We start from the raw sequence: 24,759 nt of genomic DNA on the forward strand, positions 1-24,759 counted from the left end.
CGCTATATATGTAGGTCCAACACTACTTCTGTAGTTTTACAGACGCAGTAACAGACTTTTAACTCATTTGGCTTATTACACCAATTATACAAAGCATACTGGTATCCCTGTAACTATAGTGCTGCCAATATGCATGTTCCGGGTGCATTATTACAAGCCTTTGCAACTTTCAGCATCAGCCTGGTGTTTTAAGAGACAGTGAGCCAAACCCCTTACCACAAAACATCAGTTTGGTGCTTAAAGCCCACCTGGAGAAGGTGGGGTAATCCACTGAGTTTATGTGTAAATTAAAGGCATAATCAAGCCTTTTGTAATGATCTATCCATCACTTAGTATGAAATCTACTGTGCACTGCCTATCTGGTATGCTCCCCATAGGAACCACACCTTCCCACAAAAAACAATAGAAGTCAGCTAAAATGTACTAGCGGCCTGATTCATGTTTTGCTTTCTTAATGCTATAGTTTACAACTGTTTTCATTCTGTAAATTGACTCAAGATTGCTCTAAAATGCTATTTTCTTCTATGGGCTTTTTAAAAAAGTAATATATTCTAAATCATTTTTGCAGATGACATTGTGGGAAAATACAATCATTTATCCCAGTCTGTGAACGATTGGAATGAGAAACTCCAGATAACTCTTACTCGCTCGCTCAGTGTTCAAGATGGACTGGATGAAATGTTTGATTGGATGCAAGGGGTAGAAAGGGACCTTAAAGAGCAGCAACACGTGCCATTAAATTCCTTCTCTATTCAGGAAATTATTGCAAAAAATAATGTAAGTGTGGGTATCATGCTACGTAATCACAAGCCTTCTGCTAATATCTGAACAAATAATAGCTTTATGCTTTGAGATTCCAGAAAGCTAGATGGTAATTCAAAACACACTACATAGGGCAAGATCTCCTCTTAGTTAATTGACTGATTTAAAAAAAACATTAAGGCCAGCCAAAGCCAGTTCATTCATAGGAGTCAGTTTAGCTGTGGGTAATTCAATTTTGTGTTACTATAAACACACAGGCACAGCAAGGCAAGATACTCCCCATTCATTCTTCCACTTTCCTTCCGTCTCCTTTCTCCAAGCTAGTAGATGGAGAGCTACTGAACACTGCTCTCTCCCTTGTGATCTTGTACTGGACAGGAAGTTCAGGGAAGCTGAGCTAAGACAGTTGGAACCAGCTGCTATATTTTTGTATATTTATTTGATCTGGATTCATTATTGAAAAAAGTTTGAGAGTTTAATACCACTCTAACTCTTCTTTCTGTTATTAGATGCTTGAACAAGACATCACAAGTCGTCAGAGCAGCATTAATGCAATGAATGAGAAAGTGAAAAAATTTATGGAGACAGCAGATTCCCCCACTGCATCTTCTCTGCAAGGAAAAATGAACGAACTGTGTGAACGTTTTTCAAAGGCTGGGGAACTTACCAGAGCACGCCTAGAGAAAATGGAAGACTTAAGGAACCAGGTGGAACAGTTTGAGGACCTCTCTGAAAAAATGCATTCATTCTTGGAAAAAAAATCAAAGGCGCTGATGGAGGCAGATGGACCTGGAAAGGATGTGACAGAGCTCTCTCAGTACATGCAGGTACAACATATTAGTGTCAATGTTACCGGGTAGATGAAGCTGAAAAATACAGGCCCCATTGAAAGTGAATTCTGATTCTATTATTGTTCTATCCGAGTGAGGCAGATACAAACCTCAGACTGGAGAACAAAAATCCCATGTTTGACCCTATTAGTAGCAGTCAGGTTATTTCCCTGGATCAGTCACTTATCTGATCACTCCTGCTAATTAAAGGCGGAGATGCCATTTAATCCACATCTAAGTTCACTTATACTGTTGAACATTATCACTTCATTAGGCAGGAAGTCTAATCAATCTTACAACATCATCCTTGTAGAAAACTGTTAACAGTTAAGAAGTTCTAACCTTATGTGAAAAAAAAACCAGTTCTTTCTGCTCACACCAGCCATTGTAGATGAATCTTCTTTTAGTTAAGGTAAGTGGCCAAAAGGCATATGTAACAAGTGAAGAAAATAAGATTACCTTTCTCTGTGATAGGAAACAACCAATGAGCTGCAGGAGCACAGGAAGAGCCTGGAAGAGTTACACAGACTGGTAGAAGAATTGTGTGTACATGCTCTCCCTGGAGACAAGGCCCAGGTTTTGGAAAAAATGAACTCCTTGTCAAAAATGTTTCAGGATCTTGAAGAGACTGTTAGGGCTAAGTAAGTACAATCATGTCACAATATATTTAGGAAACAAATCAGTTAAAAATAGGCAACAATGTTTTTAAAGTATATTTCCACTATTGCAGTCAAGTTTGAGAACCCACCACTATATGTTTGTCATGTGTTCCCATTCACACAGCATTCCTAAAAACAATAAAAAAAATATGCCCTACCTTTCTGGATGTCTCTTTAGAACAGGCTTATACATGGAACACTACAAGCAGCTTCTATTGCTTACAATAGATGTTAATGTGCTGATGAGGGACAGACTGGAGGGACAGTTTAAAAAAAAGTTCATTAACATTTTATGTACCACCCAAGCCTTGAGCCTTTAACCCTTTGTTGGGGAAGACAGGCCTTCACATCTAGCTTACAACTGACAATGGAGATCTGCTAGCGCAATATAAACAAGGTCAATTTGGGCAAACATTACTCCCCAGCCCCCTCCTTAATATTACATAGAAGGGAAAGTTAAATAAGATTTTTCAGCAGGCAAAAAGGTAAGCAGCAAGTTTGAATTTTATATAACAAATATAAAATTGTTGTTATCCGAATTTGGCTTCAAATGTAGAAATACACTTTAAAGCACATGAATACAGGCAGAACCAATAATGTCAGTCATGCAACTGACACTAAACAGTGCTTACCTCCCTTAGAGCAAATGTTATAGTCAAGCCTCCCCCACAGCAAATTTTCCATTTTGTTTATGCAGTTAAGGGGTGTACTATAGGTAAATGATTTAACATTATGTATCCAACACTCAATAATAAGCATTTAAAAAAAAATATATATGTAATTACTGTATGACAGGTGACGCATACATTTAATAAACTAGCATTTCATATTAAACACAGCATTTCAAAGTGACTATCCTATGAGACACAAAACAAAATAATTATTTTTATGTTCACTACACATAAAACATAAAATGTTTTGCCTAAAGTGGAAGTCAAAACAACATTTTGTTTTTCTTTGGATAGACTAGGTATGTGTTAGAAACACTGTCAGGTTTTATTGCTGTCTGTGTCCAAGCAGAAAAGCTTTCCACCTATAACCTCTTCTGACTGGTGCACAGGAAAGAAAGTGGTAAGAAATCTCACCAACATAGACACCGACAGGAATCTTTTTGGTTTTGTTTTCGCACAGTGCACAAGGATTACTACTTGTTAGTTTTATTTTACTTTCTGTTTGTTTGTTTTGTGTAGCTTTCCCTTTTTCCGTGCAGGAGACAGGGACCATCCGGCTAACAAATGAGGGGAAACTTATCCCCAATGAGATGGACAAAACATGTCACAAATTGTAACTCTTGCCCACTTTTTGGCTTGATTTCCACTTTAGATCTCAGGCAGCATATGTGAAGCATTACTAAATAGCTAGTTGCCTAAAAAAATGGTTCACTAGGTATTGCATTCCATTCAATCACTTTTATTTTAAATACTTATTTATTTTGAATTAGGAATCACCCTTTTTAAAATAAAATGTAGAATGATTGACCCATTGGTTAAAATATGTTTCCTTAATTGTGCCTTTTACTTATATATTTAGGGAAGAGGATGTATCATCCTGTCAAAGTCAAATGAACTCTTTCCAGTCTTTGGTCCAATCTTTGAAACACTGGTTCACAACAGTAAATGGTAAAATTCCTCTGGCAGCACTGACACTGTGCTTGAAAGATCTGTCTGAACACTTAAAAGAAACAAAGGTGAGATCTTACATGCTGGAAACTGAGAGATGGTGATGGGTACTGTGAAATGCAACCATTTGAACTTATTCACATACTTTACACATTCATATTCATAGGGTTTGCAGGTAGAGTGGACACAGAAGTCACCGGAAGTACAAAAAGTAAACAGCAAAGGAACAGCATTGTGCAGCTTGATTGCTGCAGTGACCTCACCTGCAAAGACCAGATCGACTGCCAAATCAGGTATGCAATCTAATGACAATATAAAATTAAAATATATTTGCATATCCACGGGCTGTATAAAACAAGAACCTACCTGGGCTATGTAAATTAGAGTATAGACACAAATATATTGAACAATTGGAACGAGAGCCTTGCTATAAAAAAGATTACAGTCGAAAAGGATGAAGAAAAGACAAGGAGGCAGAGAAAGACAGAGATTCGACAGCACAAACTGTGAACAAAATGTGGGAACTGGGAATATATTGGGTAAAGTAGATGATAGGTGTGAGACCTCTAAATATATTGCCGCCTACAGGATAAATGGACACAAAGCACATAAAAATCTAGAGGTTAGCCCAGAGGCTATAACCCTCTAGCAATGGAGCTAGCTAGGCCACCTAGAAGCTATAACTTTTCCTACACTGCTCCTGCTCACTTTTGCTTAGTGTCCTTAGTAGAATGGATGTCTCTTTCCTTTTCCTGCTATATTTTTTAGCCCATGAGCGCAGGCTTCCCAGTTCATTAAACTAGAACTCTGATCAAAATAAAACGTAACCCTTTTAGTGGGGCTACTCCCGCACTGCAAGGGTTAAGTGATTTTTTCCATCTAGGATGTAAAATAGTAAAGATATACTCACTCAAACCCCAGTCCTGCCTGGCTCTTAGACTGGTCCCTGTAGTCTTTCTACCCCCTCTGTTCCAGCAATGGAATGTCCCTAGGCAGTGGAACAGTGTATTAGATGTGATCACTTACGGATCCTTAGACGCATGTTGCTGCCCCTGTTAGGCCGTCCCTTCAACTGTGGTGTTAGGCCGTCCCTTCAACTGTGGGATCTAAATTTAGTTTTGTTGGTGCTTTAAAGACTCCACTTGAACCTATTTAAGATATTCCCTGGTCATTGCTATTTCTTTAGTAGCTGTTCTGGTGGCGTTTAGCATTTTCCTGTAAGGGGCCCCAATTGATCTTATGTAGAGATAAGGTTGTTTTGAGGCCATGGATGTTTTTCTTGTCCAAAGTGGTCTATAATTTGTATCTTAGTAAAAATATTGTGTTACCCACGTTATGTCCAGCACCAGTTCATCCCAAGTAGATTACTTTCCATTGTTTGGATGTTGTGAGGGCTGTCAGAGTTTACCTTTTTTTATACAGATTGATCCCCTGTTTGCCATTCTAGATGGTCCTAAAATTTTGAAAGTTCATTCAATGGGTTATTGTGCAGGCTTATGAGCTGCGAGATAAGGTGCCTCCTTTTCCTGTTAAAGCCTACTCCACTAGGGTAGTTAGTGTCTCTTGGGCTTTTCATCATTAGGCCACTGTGTCTTAAATCTGCAGTCTGTTTTTCTGTACAAAGACAATGCGTTTGCCTCTACAGATGCTAATTCCATCTGAAAGATTCTGCTGCTGGCTCTTTATGCCCTTTTCCCCCTTTGTTTGTTTTTTTCTTGTTGGGCCAGTTCACCTGTGTTGTTTTGGTGCGCCCACACCTTCGTTCCCCTCAATTTTAACTGCTTTTGGGCATCCCCAGGTTGTATAAACTCAAGATTTGTCCTTCTTTGGAGAATAGGATTTTTGTACTTATTGTAAAATACTTTTCATTGAGTCCATTGAAGGACATAGCTCCCTCCGCTCTCATGCTGTCATTCTCTCCTGTTTCCTACAACTGAGCAGGATTGGTGTGGAAGGGGTCATAGCCTCTAGGGGGGCTGACGTCCAATGTATCTTATGTATCTAGTGTCCATTTCTCCTGTAGGCAGCTTTAAAACTGTAGATTGCATAATGTCAAGCGGTGGCCCTCAATGGACCCTGAGAAAAGGACTTTATAGTGAGTACAAAAAACCTATTTTATTAAAACTTAGTTTTCAAGAGTGTATTTACTTCAGATTGCTGATCTCCAAGTAGCTACTACATTATGGTATAATACCAGCATCTTACGCTCCTGTTAGCAATTGGAAACGAAAGATGCTGGGTCCATTTAGACTGCATGATTTTAAATGTGCACATCACAAAGCCTTATTGTGTAATGTTTACTTTTATTGCTCTGAGATGTATATACGTTGTTGATCAGCTCATACTGTTAGATACTTTCTTTATCCCAGTTTACAAACTGAAAAATGCAAGCTTGTTTTTTCCCCCCTTATAGGTAGGGGCCTCGTTAATGGATCCACTTCATCTGCTGCAAAAGAACATTTAACAAATAAAGGTAAGATACTTCTAAGCTTGGAAAAGCGGGGCTTATGCAATAATTTTTTATATATTGCATAAGTTAAACATCTGTGGCTTTCAAACAAGCCATCCCTGACCTCTTTTGCTGCTTTTAATATGAATTTATGTTTTCTCAAAGATCTTCAAATAACACAACAAAGATGCTAGAGTGATGTTTCAGTCAGTCTGTAACTGTTTAGAAACACCTGCTGGTTGTTTACATTAGAGAGAGAAAAAAAAGCTAGGATTTCAAAATTGTGAACTTTGTGTTGTGAAAATGTATATAATCACAGTGCTTATAGATACAAAAATCAATGAGGGCTCATTTCAAAGTGCTTTTATGCTTGAAGAGAATATATAAATGCTTTAGTAAGCATGATCTGGGCATTGGTTGACTTTAGAGTGACCATGGCCTGGCTTGAAATGTTTCTAAGTTAATAAGAATGCTAAAGAGCAGGCACCATGTGTTGCCTATAAGTACCTATGTCAAATTCCAGAATTTTAGTGGGCAGAATAATTACTGGTATTTGACAGAAGAATTAACTTTGGGCTTGGGTGAGGCTTAATATCAACCCGGACAACAAGGAAAGTCCCCTGGATACCCCGAGGGATTCTGAGATGAAATTGAAGATTGATATTTGTGCTTGTAGGCATCATAAAACGTCACCCCTGTTATTACCTTAGAAATGTTTTAAGTGAAGTTATAAAGTGAATTAATTCTTCTAAATTACCACTAGATGGAGTTGTTGGCATACCAGTATGATGAATTAGCTTCAGAATCTTGTGACTGGCCATTAAAACTGCTGGTTTAGAAATTCCTACTGCTTTTTCCAGTTATACCATAAAATAGTGAATATACTGTTCAGTTTTGATTAATTACTCATCAAGGTGTTTTTAGTCGGTTTACAAATTATCTAAAATCAGACTGTTAAATGTTCTGCAAATATAGTAATGCAAATACTTGCTTTGAGCTTCCATGCTGATTACTGTAGAGAGTTTTATTGCATTTCATCAGTGATCTGCTTTTCGCACCTCTCTATTGTGCTCTTTTTTCCTTAATGCAGTAGGAATAGGTTACATTTAGTGTGTTGTTTTAAGGAAACAGAGTATTTAAAATGACACTAAATTTAGGAGTAAAATCTTAAAAATGCATTGAAATACCTTAACTATTGACAAAAATGTATCTTATTTGTATATCACTCAGCTGTAGATCCTCAAATCATCTATGAATTGGTCCTGACACTGTCATTCCTTCTGGAGCGGTGGCTACTTTTGTTCCCCATGGTCCCTGTGTGTGTTGTAAAGTAGCCACCGCTCCAAGTCCACTCCTGTGATGGACTACAATCTCACATTTAGTTTACTAATTTTTATTGAAGTTATAGTCCATCATGAGAGTGAGCTTGGAGCAGTGTCTACTTTACAACACGCACAGGGGAACAAAAGTAGCCACCCTTTTGTTCCCCATGGTCCCTGTGTGTGTTTTAAAGTAGGCACTGCTCTAAGCTTGCTCCCATGATGAACTGCAATCTCATGTTTAGTTTCCTAATTTGTATTGGGATTGTAGTCTGTCACTGGAGTAAGCTTGGAGCAGTGGCTACTTTACAACACACACAGGGACCATGGGGAACAAAAGTAGCCCCCCTCCAGAAGGAAGGACAGTGTCAACACCAATTCAGAGATGATTTGAAGATCTAAAGTGGAGTGATACACAAATAAGATACAGTTTTGATAATAGTTAAGCTATTTCAATGCATTTTCATGATTTAACCCCCTGAGTTAGTGTCACCTTTAATGTTATATAAAAACACTGTACACCAGGGGTAGCAAACCTCTGGCCCTCCAGCTGTGGGGGAACTACAAATCCAATGAGGCATTGCAAGATTCTCACAGCCACAGACATGACTCCCGAAGAGAGATGCATCATGGGATTTGTAGTTTCACCACAGCTGGAGGGCCGGAGGTTTGCTACCATTGCTGTACACTGTATGGCAGTGTCCATCTAAATAATGTTTTTTTCTTCAAAATGAAACACCAAGACCACACATGAATATACATTGTTGTATATTAAGAATCATTTTTATTATATTTATATAAGAAATGTATGTATATATATATCTATTATGCTTAAGTGGATTCATTTTAAAGCTTTCTCTTTTTCTGTAGAATTGACTGTAGTGCAGAAGGGAATGACAGATGTTAATGAAGGCTATGAACATTTGGGCAAATTGCTAAAAGATAAAATCAGTGAACTGGAAGCTCGCCTCTCTCTGCTGCAGCAAATTCAGGATGAAACCAACTCATTGACACAGTGGCTTGAGAAAATGCACACAACTGCTACATCATGGGAATCACCTACAGATATCGAATCAGTCCGAACTCATGTCGAGCAGCATAAGGTACTGTATCGTTAAACTGTTTTGATTCTAACATGTTGTACAGCAGATGGTTCACACACATAGGGGTCTATTCACTAAGCTGCCGTAGGCAGCCGAGTGAACTCGGCTGTTCTTCTCGGTCTCTCTGTGGGGCCGAGCAGAACAGAAAAACAGTTACAAAAGTAGAAAAATAAAAATAGAAAACGATTGTGCGGAGCTAGCATTGACAGCTAGCTCCGCCCAACAGTTTTCTATTGGCCAGCGGTTCTGCTGCCGTCAAAAAAAAGAAAAAAAGCCTAACACTCCCGGGCGCTCCGGGAGTCTCCCGCTCCCGGCCGCCAAGGAGAGAAACACTGCTTTTTCAATTTGAAATACCCAATAGCAAACTAGCATTGTACCCGCCCTCTGCTGCTGTCAATCAGTAGTGAACCTGATGGAGAACTGCAGCAGAAGGCGGGTGCAATGCTAGTGTGCTATTGGCTATTGCAAATTGAAATAGCCAATAGGAATCTAGCAATGCATTCCTATGGCCTAACATTTTTTTTACTTTTTCTATTCTGACAGGCTCAGTGTCAGAATAAGAAAAAAAAAGAAAAAGCAGTGTTTCTCTCCTTGACGACCGGGAGACTCCCGGAGCGCCAGGGAGAGTTTGCTGTCTGGATATCAGTGTCCTTGGTTAGCTGGTAACCAGGGACGCTGATCTCTCTGCAAGTAGCCGTAGCCAGCCGTAAGATCACAGCTGGCTCCGCCCAGCTGTCAGAAGCAGGCTGTCGACCGGCCGCTCGGCCAGCCTCGGCTTTCAGCGCGGCTCAGCCGAGCCGAGGCATATGCCGAACTGAGCCGCTCGGCCAAGTTCGGGAGCTGTACGGGCTATAGTGAATAGCCCATACAGCAGCCCTTCGGTTCTACTGAACCGAAGGGGTCCAGGGCCAAAGCTAGCCGAAGGATCGGCCGAAGCTACGGCTAGATCCTTTGGCTGCTTCGTGAATAGACCCCATAGTCTTGTCTGGTTGCACGTGCAGTAAGCATGGAACACATGAATACACCCTAGGTATACTCTTGGTTCACCCATAAAACAATGCTAGATCTCCATATGGGACCATTTTGCAAGTAAATCCCTGAATTACACTGCTTCAGGAGCTCTAGCTCATCACCACCACTGGGTCTCCAGAAATACGCATTCACCTCCTTCATTTTAGACATTAGAGAGTCTCTAGATGACTAGAGGGTTCTATATACCAGTACCCTCCATGTTTAATCACCTCCACCTGCTTAGTAACATCCATGTTTTTTTTACAGTATGATGGTACAGAAGTGGTTAAACATGGAGGGTAGAGTGACTGGTATGTAGAACTCTCTCTACGGGCCGGAGCACACCTAGGCAACACCCCACCGCGTGGCAATCTTGCACGATTTTGCGCGGATTGCCGCGTGGTCATGAGTCACCCAGTTTGAGGTACCTTTTTTCTGTGATACATGACGCGCGGCTGTTTTAGCCACGATTGGGTTCGGAAGCACGGGCGGAATCGCGGTGGGAAACCACGCAATCCGCCCGGCACGACTGGGGTGCCATTGGAAAACAATAGCACCCACAGCGCGATCGGTGCACACCATGTATCACAGAAAAAAGGTACCTCAAACTGGGCGTCTCCTGTCCGCGCGGCAATCCACGTGCAATCGTCCACGATAGCCGCGCGGTGGGGTGTCGCCTTGGTGTGCACCGGCCCTTATGTAAATCTCTAAATTAATTGTTATAATGAAAACATGGAGGAACAAGCATGTAGAAAGTAAACACTTCTGTGACACATTATGTTAGCTTATCTTGGTGGGATTTTTACCATTTTATCAGCTTTCACTTCCATATTTATGTTATTATATTAAATACAGAGATGATAAAACTGCAATACACTATACTTTTCATTTAAATAAATAACGTTTTAAAAATTCTTCTGGCCACAAAGGATATCTCTGTAAAGGAGTTAATTATAGTGCAAACACTGCTATAATCACTGAAACAGATCTGTCTGATATGCACATCGTGAATAATACCTGCTAATGCTGACTTAATGCTTTAGCAGAGAGTAATCTTTGTACAAATCTCCATTTTGGCAGCTGCTCAACTTTATTCACTAATGTAACGAATGTATAACTCAATTAGTGAATTCCTTCTTTGCGCATGATTAACTTCTATACAGGCTAAATTAGCTGTAAAGCAGCTGTTGTAAATAGCAGTAATGCAGAACATCCATTGCACGCTATATTACTTCTGGGTAGAAGTGTAGACTGTGTGGACGCTCCCAGACACATTTACATTGAGTCTACAAAACTGTACAGTACAGGATGGTAGCTGCCCTGCTAACTTTACATTACCTTTCTATTGTTAATGTTAATTAAAGTGACACTAAACTCAGGAGTTAAATCCGAAAAATGCATTCAAGTACCTCAACATAGTTCTCCTTAGGGTAACGGGAGGACACAAACTAGCGTCCTCCCGTCACCCTAAGCTCAGTATGCCGCGAGCTACAGCTGAAAAGCACTCACCTCATAGTTCTCCTTTAACAATGGAGCTTATTTGTGTATCACTCATCTGTAGATCATCAAATTATCTCTGAAATTGTGCTGCCACTGTCCTTCCTTCTGGAGGGTGGCTATTTTTGTTCTTCATGGTCCCTGTGTGGGAATCAAAGTAGTCACAGCTCCAAGCTTGCTTCTGTGATGCACTACAATCTCACTACAAATTAGTAAACTATACGTGATATTGTAGTCCATCACAGGAGTGAGCTTGGAGCGGCAGTTACTTTACAACAAACAGGGAGCCATTGAGAACAAAAGTAGCAATCCCTCCAGAAGGGAGGACGGTGTCATCATGAATTCAGAGATAATTTGAGGATCAACAGCCGAGTGATACACATAATATATACATTTTTGTTACTAATTAAGGTACATGAATGCTTGTTAAACCCCTTCCTGTCCAGGCCATTTTTCAGTATTCAGGGCTGTTGTACTTGTAGCTCAATCCTGTGATGGGCTGCAATCTCACGTTTAGTTTACTAATTTGTATTGAAATTACAGTCCATCACGGGAGTGAGCTTGGAGCGGTGGTCAATTTACAACAAACACAGGGACCATAGGGAACATAAGTAGCCATCCATCCAGTGTCAGCACCAATTCAGATCTACAGCCGAGTGATACACAAATAAGCTACACTTTTGTTAATAGTTAAGGTATTTGAATATATTTTTAAGATTTAACTCCTGAGTCTAGTGTCACTTTATATGAAATTAAGTTTTTACTGCTGACTCTTTCCCCTCTTTCATGTTTTGATTCTCATTGTATGTTCCCTATAATACCAGTGGGATCTTTATATAGACAAAGCAAACAAACAGCTCACCTGCTCAAATCCGGCTCAGCTTCCCCAACGTGGTGCGAGGTCTGTGTGCATTTTACAAGATTAGCAATTTCCTGAACATGGTCAGCACTCCATGTTTTCAGATCCCATAAAAGTGAGCTTTATTTACTACTACTAAAAATTACATATTTACATCTCTCAGATTATTCTCAGTTTTCTATGCGTAAGAGCAGTTAGTTGGAAATACATAAGCAGTGTTTCTATTGTGCTTTTACCTAGCATGTGTAAAAAAAAAGTACACTTTTATGGGCCATAATATATATAGAGTGCTGGTCATTTCCATGGAACTGGGACCTTTGTTTACCTTTGCCCAGTGGGCTGAAGTATGAGATAGAACAGTGCTCAAAGAATACAATTACAGCTGAATAGTTGGGCTACAATGACAGATTCCACTAGCAGGTGGCATTGCAAAATTAGAAATAACGTGTCCAGTCGCTAATAAACAGTCAAAGAGAAGAAGCAGTAATGTATTTGTCCTGGGAAACGTTTCTCAATATTGGTCTGCTTTTTTTCTGTTTTAGGTGTTTGCAGCAGAAGTAAAACAGAATGAAAGCAAAGTGGAAGCCTTAAAAAGCAAGCTGAAAAGTTTCATAGAGAACAATTTGGATGCACCAGAGATTCAACACTGGGAGGACATCTCAAATAAAATAGGTATATTTATCTTGCTGAAACACCTCAATGCAGGCTCTAGGAAAAAAAAAACACCCTCCAGTTATTTATTTTTTAAAGATATGTTAAATGTATTTTTAAAAGTCTGCTAAATGCAAAAAAAATCTTTCTTTATATTATCTTCCCACAATTCCCTTCACAGAAGACATCAGACTGAGTGGGAAGGTATACATTGTGAGCCAATCATGCTTTACTGCATTGCACAGTAATGGAAAATATCAGATCTCTGTGACGCAAGGCTTTGTCAGTCTAGCCATCCTGACACTAACCACCCCTGCGTTGGAGAAAGATACAGTCAAACAGTTTTGTCTCTCTATTCAAACTAACACTTTTAATCCCTTTTACAAGAATTAGATTCTTGGAAAATGAAAATAATCCTTATTCTCATGACACAAACACTGCTTTAATAGAAGTGTTCTGTGCAATCCTTGCTTGACACTGTATTGTTTTTGCTAACTCCAGCAAGGCAGATAAGGGAGGGGATGGCGACATGGGGGATGTGACCACAAGATTGTCTTCCCATGGACTAAGCATGGGTATAATTAGAAGCCTAGGTAGGTATTGCTAACTTATATGTTATCTGGAGATCTGTGGCAGCAAACGATTCTGTTTGTAATGAGAACTTTCCCATTTTCCTTTCCAGTTTTTTTTGATTTTTTTTACTTATAGCTCAGGAAATGTTTTGCCAGCAAATGTTAGACAAGGTAAATGTCAGCAAATGTGTGGCTGGTGGTGAGGGTCTGCAGCTAATGTCCAGCAAATGTGCTCGTCAGGAAAATACTTTTTTTCAACGGATAGATGTGAGTGATTATTGAGGATTCTTGTTAAATAAGAGAGTTGGCAGATATATTTTAAAAGGTTGAGTTGCCCCTAAGGCTGTTTACTTATATTAGATATCTATACACAATAATTGATGAACCGAACACCCCCGTGTTCGGTTCGTATTCGAACGGTCGAAAAGTTTGAATACGAACTCAATGCAAGTGAATAGGGGTCGAACGGGTCCAGAGTTCTCCTAAATGTGCCGGCAGCCGCCGGTACATTTAGGAGGACTGTGGCTGCAGCGGCCTGTGTCCCTTCAAATCCTTGCTGCTCTCCGCGCCTGTGTTGGTGGAGACAGTGGGGACACAGACCATTGCATACCTTCGCTGCCCCCGGTACCTCTGCTGCTGTCCTGGCCTCCGGTCCCCTGGTCCGTCGGCTTCTTCTCCGATATGGTCCAGGTGTGGCTCCTCTAACCCGCCCCCCTGCCTCTTCTTCATTGCAGGCATTGCTATTGGATATTGTAAAATGCAATAGCCAATAGCAAGCTGGTTATTGCACCCACCCACTGCCTGCTGTCAATCAGCATGAGGGGACCTGATAGAGAACTTTCTCCTTCAGGCCCCTCCTCTGCTGAGCCCTGATTGGGCAAAGTCTTGCACCTGACCTGCGGTCAGGTGCAAGACTTTAACAAATCAGAGCTTCAGTGGGCATTTTGCATTATAGAATGTCCGCGGTCGAACAAACTGTGAACATCCCATAAAGTTTGGCGAGCGCTCAAACTGCCGATGTTCGAATCGAACACTCGGCTCATCCCCATACACAATTCCCCAATTTTGCTCACACTGTGAATTAATGGAATGTATGAGAGCACTCTGCAACCTCTGCAGACACTTTTGCTGATCTCAGTGGAAAAAAAATCCAAGATGGATTGTTGTGGGTGATTGCTATTGTCTCTCAGAGATAAGGCCAGTATCTGCTCAGTGCATAAACATGCTTGTTCCGTTATATGATTGTGCATGCTTATGACCCTTACATTCTGTGCATTGTGTAACATCGTCTGGTCGCCTTCTCATGTCTATGTAATCTTTGGCTAGCCTAACCTTTGTTCTTTCACCCTTTTGTGGTTACATTCTTTTCCATTTTTATGTAAGAATGATATAATACCAGATGGTAATAATTTTACAATGAGGTAATACAGCTGACAGCCACTAGGATGCCTATAGCCCCTGCAGCTTCAGTCCTGATCCTAAATAAAGAATGCTTGTCTAAGCCTGTATTTCACTACTGGGACCATTACTTTTCTGTGTTTATTATTACTAGACATTTTCCTTTTCCATTGTGTGTGGGAAGGATTATAGATAGCAAGGAACTATTAATAATAAGTCATTCCGTTTATGCACTATCATCTAGATAAGTTCAGAAGCACCGCTGTCAATGTGTTTATTATAGATTATTTGAAAAATACAAGTATAGAGGTGCATCTGGCGTTTTTGGAGCTCCAGAGTGAGACATACAGCAACACAGTCATTCATAATATGGGATTTCTATAGAATGCTTGTCTATTAGTATATGTGACAAGGGTAATCCTGAAAAGACAGATATGTATAAATTGTCAGGCCAGATTCTATATATTTACAATATGATGTATTAGTTTGATCTGCAGACAGAGTAGTCATAAACCTGGTGTGCTGCACATGAACTGGTTATATACTGTGAATAAATGCACTGACCAAGATGAATGAACTGAACAAATCCAAGCTGTGATAATAAAACATGGTTATGGCAGTTATTGGTATAGGCATCCTCCGTCTATAATTTGCTGTGCTAAATTCCAGTGCACAGGAGTCTCCCATGTTAGGTCCCACATTTTATGACCAGAGGAAATGTAATGTTGTGCATATTCAGCCCTTTACATTTTATACTAATGTTGAGTATAGACTTTGATATGCATTGATGAGTAATTGCATAATTTTAGGTTAAACATTTTCTGTGAGTGTGACCACCATGTCTACATGTAAGACTATGTTGTCTGCCTTAAAATGTAAAATAGTGTGTGTTAGAATACATAAAATATGTATTTTTTTTATTGTTATGAACTGATCATTATCCAAGCTTCATTTATAGAAAGGCACAGTAGACTTTAGATTGTCACTGTCTACCTAGATTATAAACCTCCTTTGATTTTCATTCATACCTGTTGCAGTGTTACAAATCAAACATTGATGCGATAGTCTTCTGACGGGTTTAGTTGAGATAGTTGGGCTGATTTACTAACGGTGTTGAGAAAGTTCACTCAAAATTGTGGGAATATTCATTCCAGTTATCCAGTCATGTGATAATCATCTGCACATAAGTTGATATTCAAAGTGAAATTTGCTTCCTACATAATTGGATAATTGAAGTGAATATTCACACGATTATTGAGTGTAGACTCTCAATTTCTTTAATAAATCACCCTCATTATTTGTTCATTGCCTGTGTGCAGTAAGAGAAGCCATAAGTGACAAATGCCAGCCCAATCTGAGTATTACTTCAACAGTTATGGCCATTTTAACTTTCCCTAAAGGACAGTGATGAAAGATTGTGACTACCAGAAGGATTCATTATTGCAGATGGGTTTTCTCAAAAACCCCAGCACCTCCTGGCTCCAGGAATGTATCATATTAGGAACAGCTTACATTAACTTCAGAACAAAAAGGTTCCCAGATAGTCATATTAGATATGTACATACATATTAAAGTAAACCCCAACAACACAAATTTAATATAAGCTTTAGCAGGCTCAAGTAATTTTTAATACTCACAGCATTTTTAAATCTTTAGCTTACTTCAAAAAAAAAAATACTGAGTGATCCTGCAATGAAGGTCCTTGCTCAGGCACTACCTGTTATGGGGTGGCAGTGCTCTGTTCATGTCTTCCAATTGCTCGGCACTATAACCCTGTCACTAGGCCTTTCCATGGAGACTACAATAGGCCATTTCAATACCTACTGCACAAGCACGGCCCTCTGTTGCCACCATCAGGAAACCAGAAATACTGTGCAGCCTTTGCAGGAGTGCATGCATGTAGATAGGAAGTAGCTGCAAATTGGTTGCAGGAAATCAACAACACTGAGATGCAGCAAAGATTGATTACAAATTGCAAACCAGTAATTTATTAGAACAGAAAGGCAATTGTTTATGTGGCAGTGCTTTAGCACACTACATTTCCTGATTTAGGAACTACATCTACTTTTCATTTAAATAGTTTATGGAGGATTTAGATATATATAATAGATGTGTATGTTTCTGTGATCGCTAGCCTAGACACGTTATGGGCATAAATACCACATTGCAGATTGTTTAAGTTATAGTGGAATGGATGCACTGCAAGGGTTATATGCCTCGCTCCCACAAGCTTCCTCCTCTCCCTGCAACCAGTTGCCCGAAGATGTTTTTCTCAGGCACTCCGCCTGCTGCAGGCATGTAAAATGCAGGACCAGCAGTCTTGCATTGTAAGTGAGGATGCCAAGGGCCCACCTACAACCTGGAGTGCCGGAGGGAAGAGGAGAGCAGCAGTTGCTGATGGAGCGCGGCATAAGGTAATTAAAAGTGATTTTTAATGATAATGTAGGCCCAAAAAAAAGAGCATTTGACCCTTGCAGTGCAGGGAGCCCCACTGCAAGGGTTGTTTTTTAATGTCCCTGTTCAACTTTAAACATTAACAAAAATAACCCGTAAGACATATACCATGATGAAAGCATCAATAATTTCTATGTAGAATAAACTAAGCATCCTGTTAATAAAGATCCACAAAATATTTGCTTTTCTATTCACAGCACTAAACCCTGAAGTGCTCCTAAATTTCCCTAGTTTTTTAGAACAATACAGCAAGTCCAGTTGCCTTGACTTATTTTGTACAGATAGAACCAAGATCTATTATCTCTATTTTCACACTCTTACCTTCACTTTCCTGTTGCAGCAGTTTTGCATTGTGTCCTGGTCTGACACACTTCTCTGCAATACAATTATGTGTGAGAACACTCATGCTAAGGACTGTGCCTGTTACTCAGCTGTGCTAGCATAGAACGCTGCAATGTGAAGGCATGAAGCAGCTTTTTTACTGTGAAAAAAGGAATTTGAAAGAATTTCGAAACAAACATTATTACATTCAGGGGTCCTTTTTTGGGTGTTGCACAGAAATGAGCTTTAACATTTCAATACCTGTCAATGTCTCCTGTTGCTGTGTGTAAAAGTTTTCACTTTGTCTTGTTGCTGCAGAATCCTCCTGGACAGAGATCACCCAGATGACAGCTGAAAGACAGCAAACCTTAGAAGAAGCATCAAATGACCTGGCCCAGTTCCAGGCAACCGAGGCCCAGTTAAAGCAATGGCTTGTAGAGAAAGAACTCATGGCAAGTGTGCTTGGGCCACTTTCAATAGATCCTAATATGCTGAAAACTCAGAAACGGCAAGTTCAGGTAAGCCAAGCATTCACAGCACACATCTGATCATTTTCTCTACAGATTTATCACGCTCCTACTTTTATTCTCTGCCAAGAACATGTCACATGTTTTTTTTATTTTTATTATTATTTAGTGCAGGGAGATGTAACGCTTCCTTTAACAGTCAGTGTATTAGAAAGCAGGCACATCTTTGATGATAAGGGAGTCTTGGTCTCAGTGTGCTTTCTGCCTGCGCTGAGCAAGTCCTCTTTACTGTTGAAAAAAAACAGGGAAATCACAATATATTTGACAACATGCAAAACTTGTCTAGTGCTCATTGAAACTTAGGGCCCATTCACATCATGCATTGTACTGCACTTGGCAGCCTTGTCCGACTCAGTCCCAAAACACAGACAAGGCAATTGCCTTATTTCGTATTAGTTCAGTTCACACCACCACCCCGTGGTATTGTGCACTAAAAGAAAAGTAGGACGCGCTGCATTTTTATGCAGCTCGGCAATTTATGACATACTACACCGCTGTCAATGAACGTCGGTCCATAAACATTAAAAAAATGTAATTTGTGACACTTCAAACAGTGTGATGCTTCATTACAACACACCGCTCCTTTTCAGTGCACACCAGCATCCTCGGTATAATGAATGCTGCTGTTGGGAATGGGCTCCTAAAGTTAAAGACACAGGTTTATAATGTGCATGTGATTAAGATGTATGAATGTAATAAAATCCTAGAGTCATGTTACAACCATGAGGCATAGTTAGATAGTAGGTAGGGTTGAATAAAGACACAGGCCCATCCTGTTCAACCTATGTGTGTGTGTGTGTTTCTCTGTATCTTTATATTCTAGAGCTGCAGCTAACGATTATTTTCAAAATCGATTAGTTAGTCGATTATTAGGTTCGATTAATCGGTTAATCATCTATATATATATATATGTATATTGTGGTCCCCATTAATGATTTTGAAAATCGCAATTAGGTCCCCTCCTAAGCGCTTCTTTTCTAAGGAGAATAAATGTAATTTCTCGAGGTGATTTACATAACTCAGACCTTCCATCCCCTTTATTAATTTTGTAGCCCTTATCTGAACTACCTCGATTTCTTGTAGTCTTTCTGGAGGGTTGGTGACCTAAACGGAACTGCCCTGCTGGCCGCTGCTTGGCATTGCATACTATTGCTGGATCTATGAGGATCCCCAGGTCTTTCTCCATGCCCGTCTTCCCCAGCGGAGCACCCCCTAGGTAGACGTTTGCGCATAGGCATGTGCACCGGCAAAAAATTTATTTAGTTTAGTTTCGTTTTTCTTCGAGTGTTTCCTTGTTTCGTTTTTCGGGATTTGGGTCTGAAAGTCAATGCGTTTCGGCATTCGGATGAAGCCGAATTTTCATTCATTTCGGATGAGCTAAATGAGAATAACGAAAAAAAATGTGTTGCCTAAAAGTGTCATTAAATGTTTACTTTGTTTCTTTTTAACTTTTGACAATTCACTTTCCCCTTCCTTTTCATACCAGACCCTTTAGGTCTAGTAGGAATGTTAGGGGGGATGCAAAAATAAAAAACACCCTACAAAAACCAATAAATACTTACCGCTCTCTGCCCGATGCATTGTTTACATCAGGCATTGGGCAGAAATAAACTAAGCCTGCTATTGGCGATTTCAGATTGAATAGCAGGGACCGAGCAGAACAGCCAAGCCGAATGCCGCTGTTCGGCATCTTTAAGATTAGCCCGAACAGCAGTGAGAGGCTTGCCAGAAATGTCGTTGATGTATAAAATAAAAAGAATTGGTCCAAGACTGAACTCTGCGGCACCCCACCCCACCCTTTGGATCCGATCATGCAACCAGTTTTCCACCCATGTACATACAATTTTATCCATACCGATAGATCTTAGTTTGTAAATTAAACGTTTGTTGGGTACTGTATCAAGTACAGTAGGCATGCATACTCATCACAGGTCAAGCAGACACATAGGCACCATGAGAATATGATCCTTACTAAGTATAGTGCCAAATTATTCATCGCACTTAGACATATTTCTCTCAGTACAGTTTGCCTCTTGTGTTGAGTTGCTTTGCCTCCGGCAGCCCATGCAAAGTGATTTAGGTGTCAACATGCTTCAACGCACAAAAAAATGGGCCCTGTGCAATTTGTTTTGACACCAATCCAAAAATAAGCAAATATTGTGTTGTGCACTATAAAACAAGTGAGTTGTGGCGTACTGTAGATTGCTTTGAGGGCAAAATAACTTTGCATTTTAATACACTGCAACACACTTCTACAACCTGTGACCGTACTTAATCAGCAGAGGGCTTAGCAAACTTTAGCTGTTGTTATATAATTGTAAACCCAAAGATATCTTATGACCCACAACTCCTTTTCTTACTACACATTTCCTGGTTGGCTCACATTGTTCATGAACAGTGTACCCAGATTGTGCAATAAATATTATTTATCACTTTTTTTTCCTGACAGGTCATATGCATACATAATACATTTTTCATTTATGATAGTTATAGTTATGATGTAGCTTATGCTAATAGTCTGGTGGCAGTAAGGGAAGCTTCTGGTCACGTGATCACAGTAAAAATAGTCTTTGTATACAAAACATACTTTATGTCTATACTTCACCCTCTCTCTGTAATGTTAATTTTTGTTACCAGCAAACAAAATAGGGTGGAGTTTCTTTTAATGCATAAGTAATAACATTATATGTTATTATTATTATTATTATTCAGGATACAAATGTATGAGCTGTCACTGTATTTAAACTTAATCTTGCCATTCATATACAGATTTCTGCACGCCAAACTGCATGGTTGGGTGCATCTTCCCCGCCAGTCTACTGTATTCTGATAGCTGGTAACCTCCGCTGTGCAAATACCCAAGCAGTGATTCAATGAACAGTAATTCAGTTGGTTGGCTGCAATCACTGTTCAGCTGACAATTTTCTACCCAGTACCTTTGCCAAATGTCAACTGAATAATGGACTTTGGTGGTGTCAGCAGGGCCACGCAGAGCTTACATTTCAGCCAAGTCAGCAGGACTAAGTTTGAGCAGTGTATGGCCAACTTTAGTCTTCAGGATTTCTGTTCTTCTATACTTGAATAATCACTGACCTGCAACAAGCACATACATAGCATGTGTTCTAGCTCAGTGACTCACTAAGCGATGATAAAAGAATTCTGAGGCTACCCAAGTCAGCAATGGCAGCTACTTTATTTCTGTCCTTATGGATTCCACTTAAAGTAAAACTGTAATGAGAGAAATAAGGGTACTGACATTTCTGACCTCCTTGAAAATTCTACTTGTCTGGCTGTCTCTTACTTCAATATTTCCTGAACCACTAAACTAAAACAAACATGGAGAGAGTGGCGTTCAATAAAGCTAATTCCCCTAAACAACATGCTTATTTCTGCCCATTGAATCATAAAATGAAAGCCTGTGAATCAACATGACAGCCAGGTAACTTGCATTCTAAAAATAAGTGGACAGAAATAGTAACTTTATTTTTTTGTTCAGTACCACTTCCCAGGAAAAATCCATGTTTAGTCTGAAAACACAGTTCAATGGAAAATAAACAAAAGATCACATGGCCAAAAAGATGTTTTAATTTGGTTACTACATAAAAATATCTCTATTACTTTGGAAAGCATATTATAAAACACTAAGGCTATGTTCACACCATGTCCGAAACAAATCCCGGAAGAGATCTGCAAATGCATTGCGTTTTTGCCACCGGTTTTTTTTTTCTGGACCGGAACTGGCCTGCGCTGGTGTGAACAGAGCCCAGAAATACCAAAGGGATACATTGGATTGCTCTTTAGGTCCGGGAACAAATTGTTCTGGTCTGGACATGGTCCGGACATGTGAACAAGCCCTTAGGGCCCATTCAGACCTTGGCATCCTGGTGTTTAGGCAAGTGTTTTAACATTCATTTTTTCAAACATTAACATATGTTGCTCTAAGGCAGCCCTTTCAAATAAATGGGCTGGCAGTTGACCAAAACATCAAGAATAAAAAGCACCACAACGCACTAACATGTACCCTGCAATAGCTTGTGCTGTGGTAATGTGCCCTGCAGTAACTCACCGCAGTGAAAAAAAAATAGTTTTAACCACCGCCCCAGGCCGGATTCACACCTCCGTGTCGGGGTAACGTGTTGCCCCATACGTTGTGAAAACACTCAGAGGGGAATTTATCAAACCTGGAGCAGACAAAAACTGGAGCAGCTGTGCATGGCAACCAGTCAGCTTGTAACATAAATAACATGACTTGCTGCTTTGCGGTGACATTTATTTGGAATGGCAGGTTCAAGTACTAGGGTCCTGAGCTTGAGTCTACATTTGTTTGTGTGGATTGCCTTCCCAAAGAAAATATTTATTAAGGTCAAGTGCTCATTTCATCATTTTGAATGGCACCCAAACACACTATTGTACCTGCAGTGGGTTGCCTTAACTCAACTCTTGTTAACGCACAGCATAATCCACATTTAGCGCACTTGTGTTAACACACCTCAAATAATTAAATGAACCCTTAATTGTAGTGAATATTTTGTTTGGGGAGGAATTCCACACAAACAAATGTAGAATCAAGCCCAGGACCCTAGCACTGAAAGATAATTACTAGCCATTCATGCTTTTCTGTTACGCTTATGAAAGTAATAAAGCCCAGATAGCCATAAACTAGACTACCAGATTTTGCACATATGTGGGTGTATCAAGGTAAAGATCAAGATTGTCTGTGTCTGTATACTAGGCAATGCTATGTGCACATTGTAATTTTGGCTGATAATTACCTTATACAACACAATATGGTGCACATACCACCAAATTGAATGAGTAATGCTTTTGTCTGTTTCTTGATTCTTTGGTCATAATCGCATTACTCCGTTAACTAAAATGCCCTCCTGTGTTTCCTGTAGGGGTGATTCAGTAGTGAATCATGTCCCCATTACACTTTTTGTAGGATTTTGCTACATGTAGTCTATATTGTTCCACGACTCTCAGTTACTCCTATGATCACACCATTTTCCAATTTAGCTTGCTCTCTCTGGGTGGCATGCCATAGATATGTGTTTTATCTGCAGCTTCACAATGTTCTCTGCATTTATATACCCCCTAGATGTATGTCTGCAAATTAGTAAATGTGTTTCACATGAGCTCATCCTTTGCAATTTCATGCTACTTGTGATCCGGTACAAACAGTAGACGTTCAACAAGTATCCCTTTCACTGGTCCATCAGTGCTGACCACAACAAGTGCAATGACTCATCGGACTTTCAATGGCAAGCAATGTATATTTTTTTGCAGGAATAGATGTAGAAAATGCATCTGGATTTGGTTATCTTTGTGCTTATTTGATACAGAATAAACTTTTTGCCGTTGATTTACTAAAAAATTGGAGACTGTTCACTTAGGAAAGGGAATGTTCAAACAGTATCAAATAGTAAATAAGATGAATCTGTGTTCTCTTCACTCAGTCAGTCATGTGCAAGAAAGGTTTAGGTTTACTTTGCACTTGATTATGTTTGCAGAGTTAGCACAGCTGCATCTTATTAACTACGGTAGGTGGACAATTGCTTTCCAAAATGAGCATTCTTTATGCCTTTAGTAAATCAACCCCAATAATTTATAGCAATCAACCAGTCAATAAATGTGGCAGTTCCCATGTGGCATTTGTCTCTACATGGATTTACATATATAATATTGTAAGCGCATGATCATTGTTTTTCATCCTACCCTGTTAAATAAGCAAAAACTGGGTTTGTTTAAGATTCTTTGTGTTTATCTAGACTGACCTGCTGCACCTGTAAATGACCATGTTAAACTATGTATTTTTTTTCTTTGTAGATGCTCCTGAAAGAATTTGATGCTCGAAAACAGCAGTATGAACAACTTAACAGCACAGGGCAGAGAATCCTAAGCCGACCAGGAGAGCTTCCACCCTGTGATGAAGCTGTGAAGGAGCAGTTGGCAGCTGTGGCATGTAAATGGGAGAGCCTGAGTAGACAATTGAATGACAGATGTGACAGAATTGACCAAGCTATTGTGAAGAGCAGTGACTACCAAAGCCTTCTGAATGGCCTTTCTGTGAAACTAAGTGCCTTGAATAACCAACTGAGCAGTGATATGGCAGTAAGCTCTCATTCGGATGCTGTAAAACAAAAGATGGACAATGCAAAGCAGGTACAGGAAGAAATAAACCGGGAGATGGCCAACATTGATATCGCCAAAGCTCTTTGTGACGAGCTGTCGCATCTGGTGGTGGAGGAGTACTTGAAGGCAGAACTGAAAAGACAAATGGACACAATTGTTAAGCCGTTCATGGACTTAAAAGAAAAAGCAGGTTGGTTTCAGGCCAAAAAAATAATCTTTACACAGAATTTTTAAATGCCAAAATGCTGATGTGACTTCAGTGATTAAAATAGTTCCCCAGAAATAATACCTCAAGTACTAACAAAAACAGAGCTGATGAGTCAACACATTCCATTAGATTGGGAGAAAAGATTACTTTTCAGGTCCCTGTTGTTAGGTAATTTTTTTAAAGCATCAAAAATAGTTTCCAAAAACACACAATAACTAAAATATCTTGGTTCGTAATAAAACATTCCACAGCGTAATTGCCGTGAACAGCAAAAGTCTGATACAATCAGGAGCAAGCTCATATTTCAGACAACACCACTCAGCTAGAATTATAAATGCAAGTTTTACAGGGTTTAGTAATACAGTTAGATCATCACACATCCCCTTAG

General features: G+C 39.8%; 1 protein-coding gene across 2 annotated transcripts in view; it reads left to right on the top strand.

The window, feature by feature from the left end:
* DST (dystonin) overlaps positions 1-24,759 on the top strand; it is a 404,726-nt gene that overhangs the window by 267,112 nt on the left and 112,855 nt on the right. For both annotated transcript variants that reach the window (XM_018560544.1, XM_018560545.1), the window contains 10 exons: positions 569-777; positions 1,272-1,589; positions 2,067-2,233; positions 3,782-3,938; positions 4,037-4,163; positions 6,284-6,343; positions 8,509-8,741; positions 12,651-12,780; positions 17,823-18,022; positions 23,858-24,353. In XM_018560544.1, the coding sequence (XP_018416046.1) occupies positions 569-777; positions 1,272-1,589; positions 2,067-2,233; positions 3,782-3,938; positions 4,037-4,163; positions 6,284-6,343; positions 8,509-8,741; positions 12,651-12,780; positions 17,823-18,022; positions 23,858-24,353 (2,097 nt within the window). The remainder of the gene's footprint in view (positions 1-568; positions 778-1,271; positions 1,590-2,066; positions 2,234-3,781; positions 3,939-4,036; positions 4,164-6,283; positions 6,344-8,508; positions 8,742-12,650; positions 12,781-17,822; positions 18,023-23,857; positions 24,354-24,759) is intronic.

Source organism: Nanorana parkeri, unplaced genomic scaffold (genome assembly GCF_000935625.1).
Source record: "Nanorana parkeri isolate BGI_ZX_2015 unplaced genomic scaffold, ASM93562v1 scaffold464, whole genome shotgun sequence".
Lineage (NCBI taxonomy): Eukaryota > Metazoa > Chordata > Amphibia > Anura > Dicroglossidae > Nanorana > Nanorana parkeri.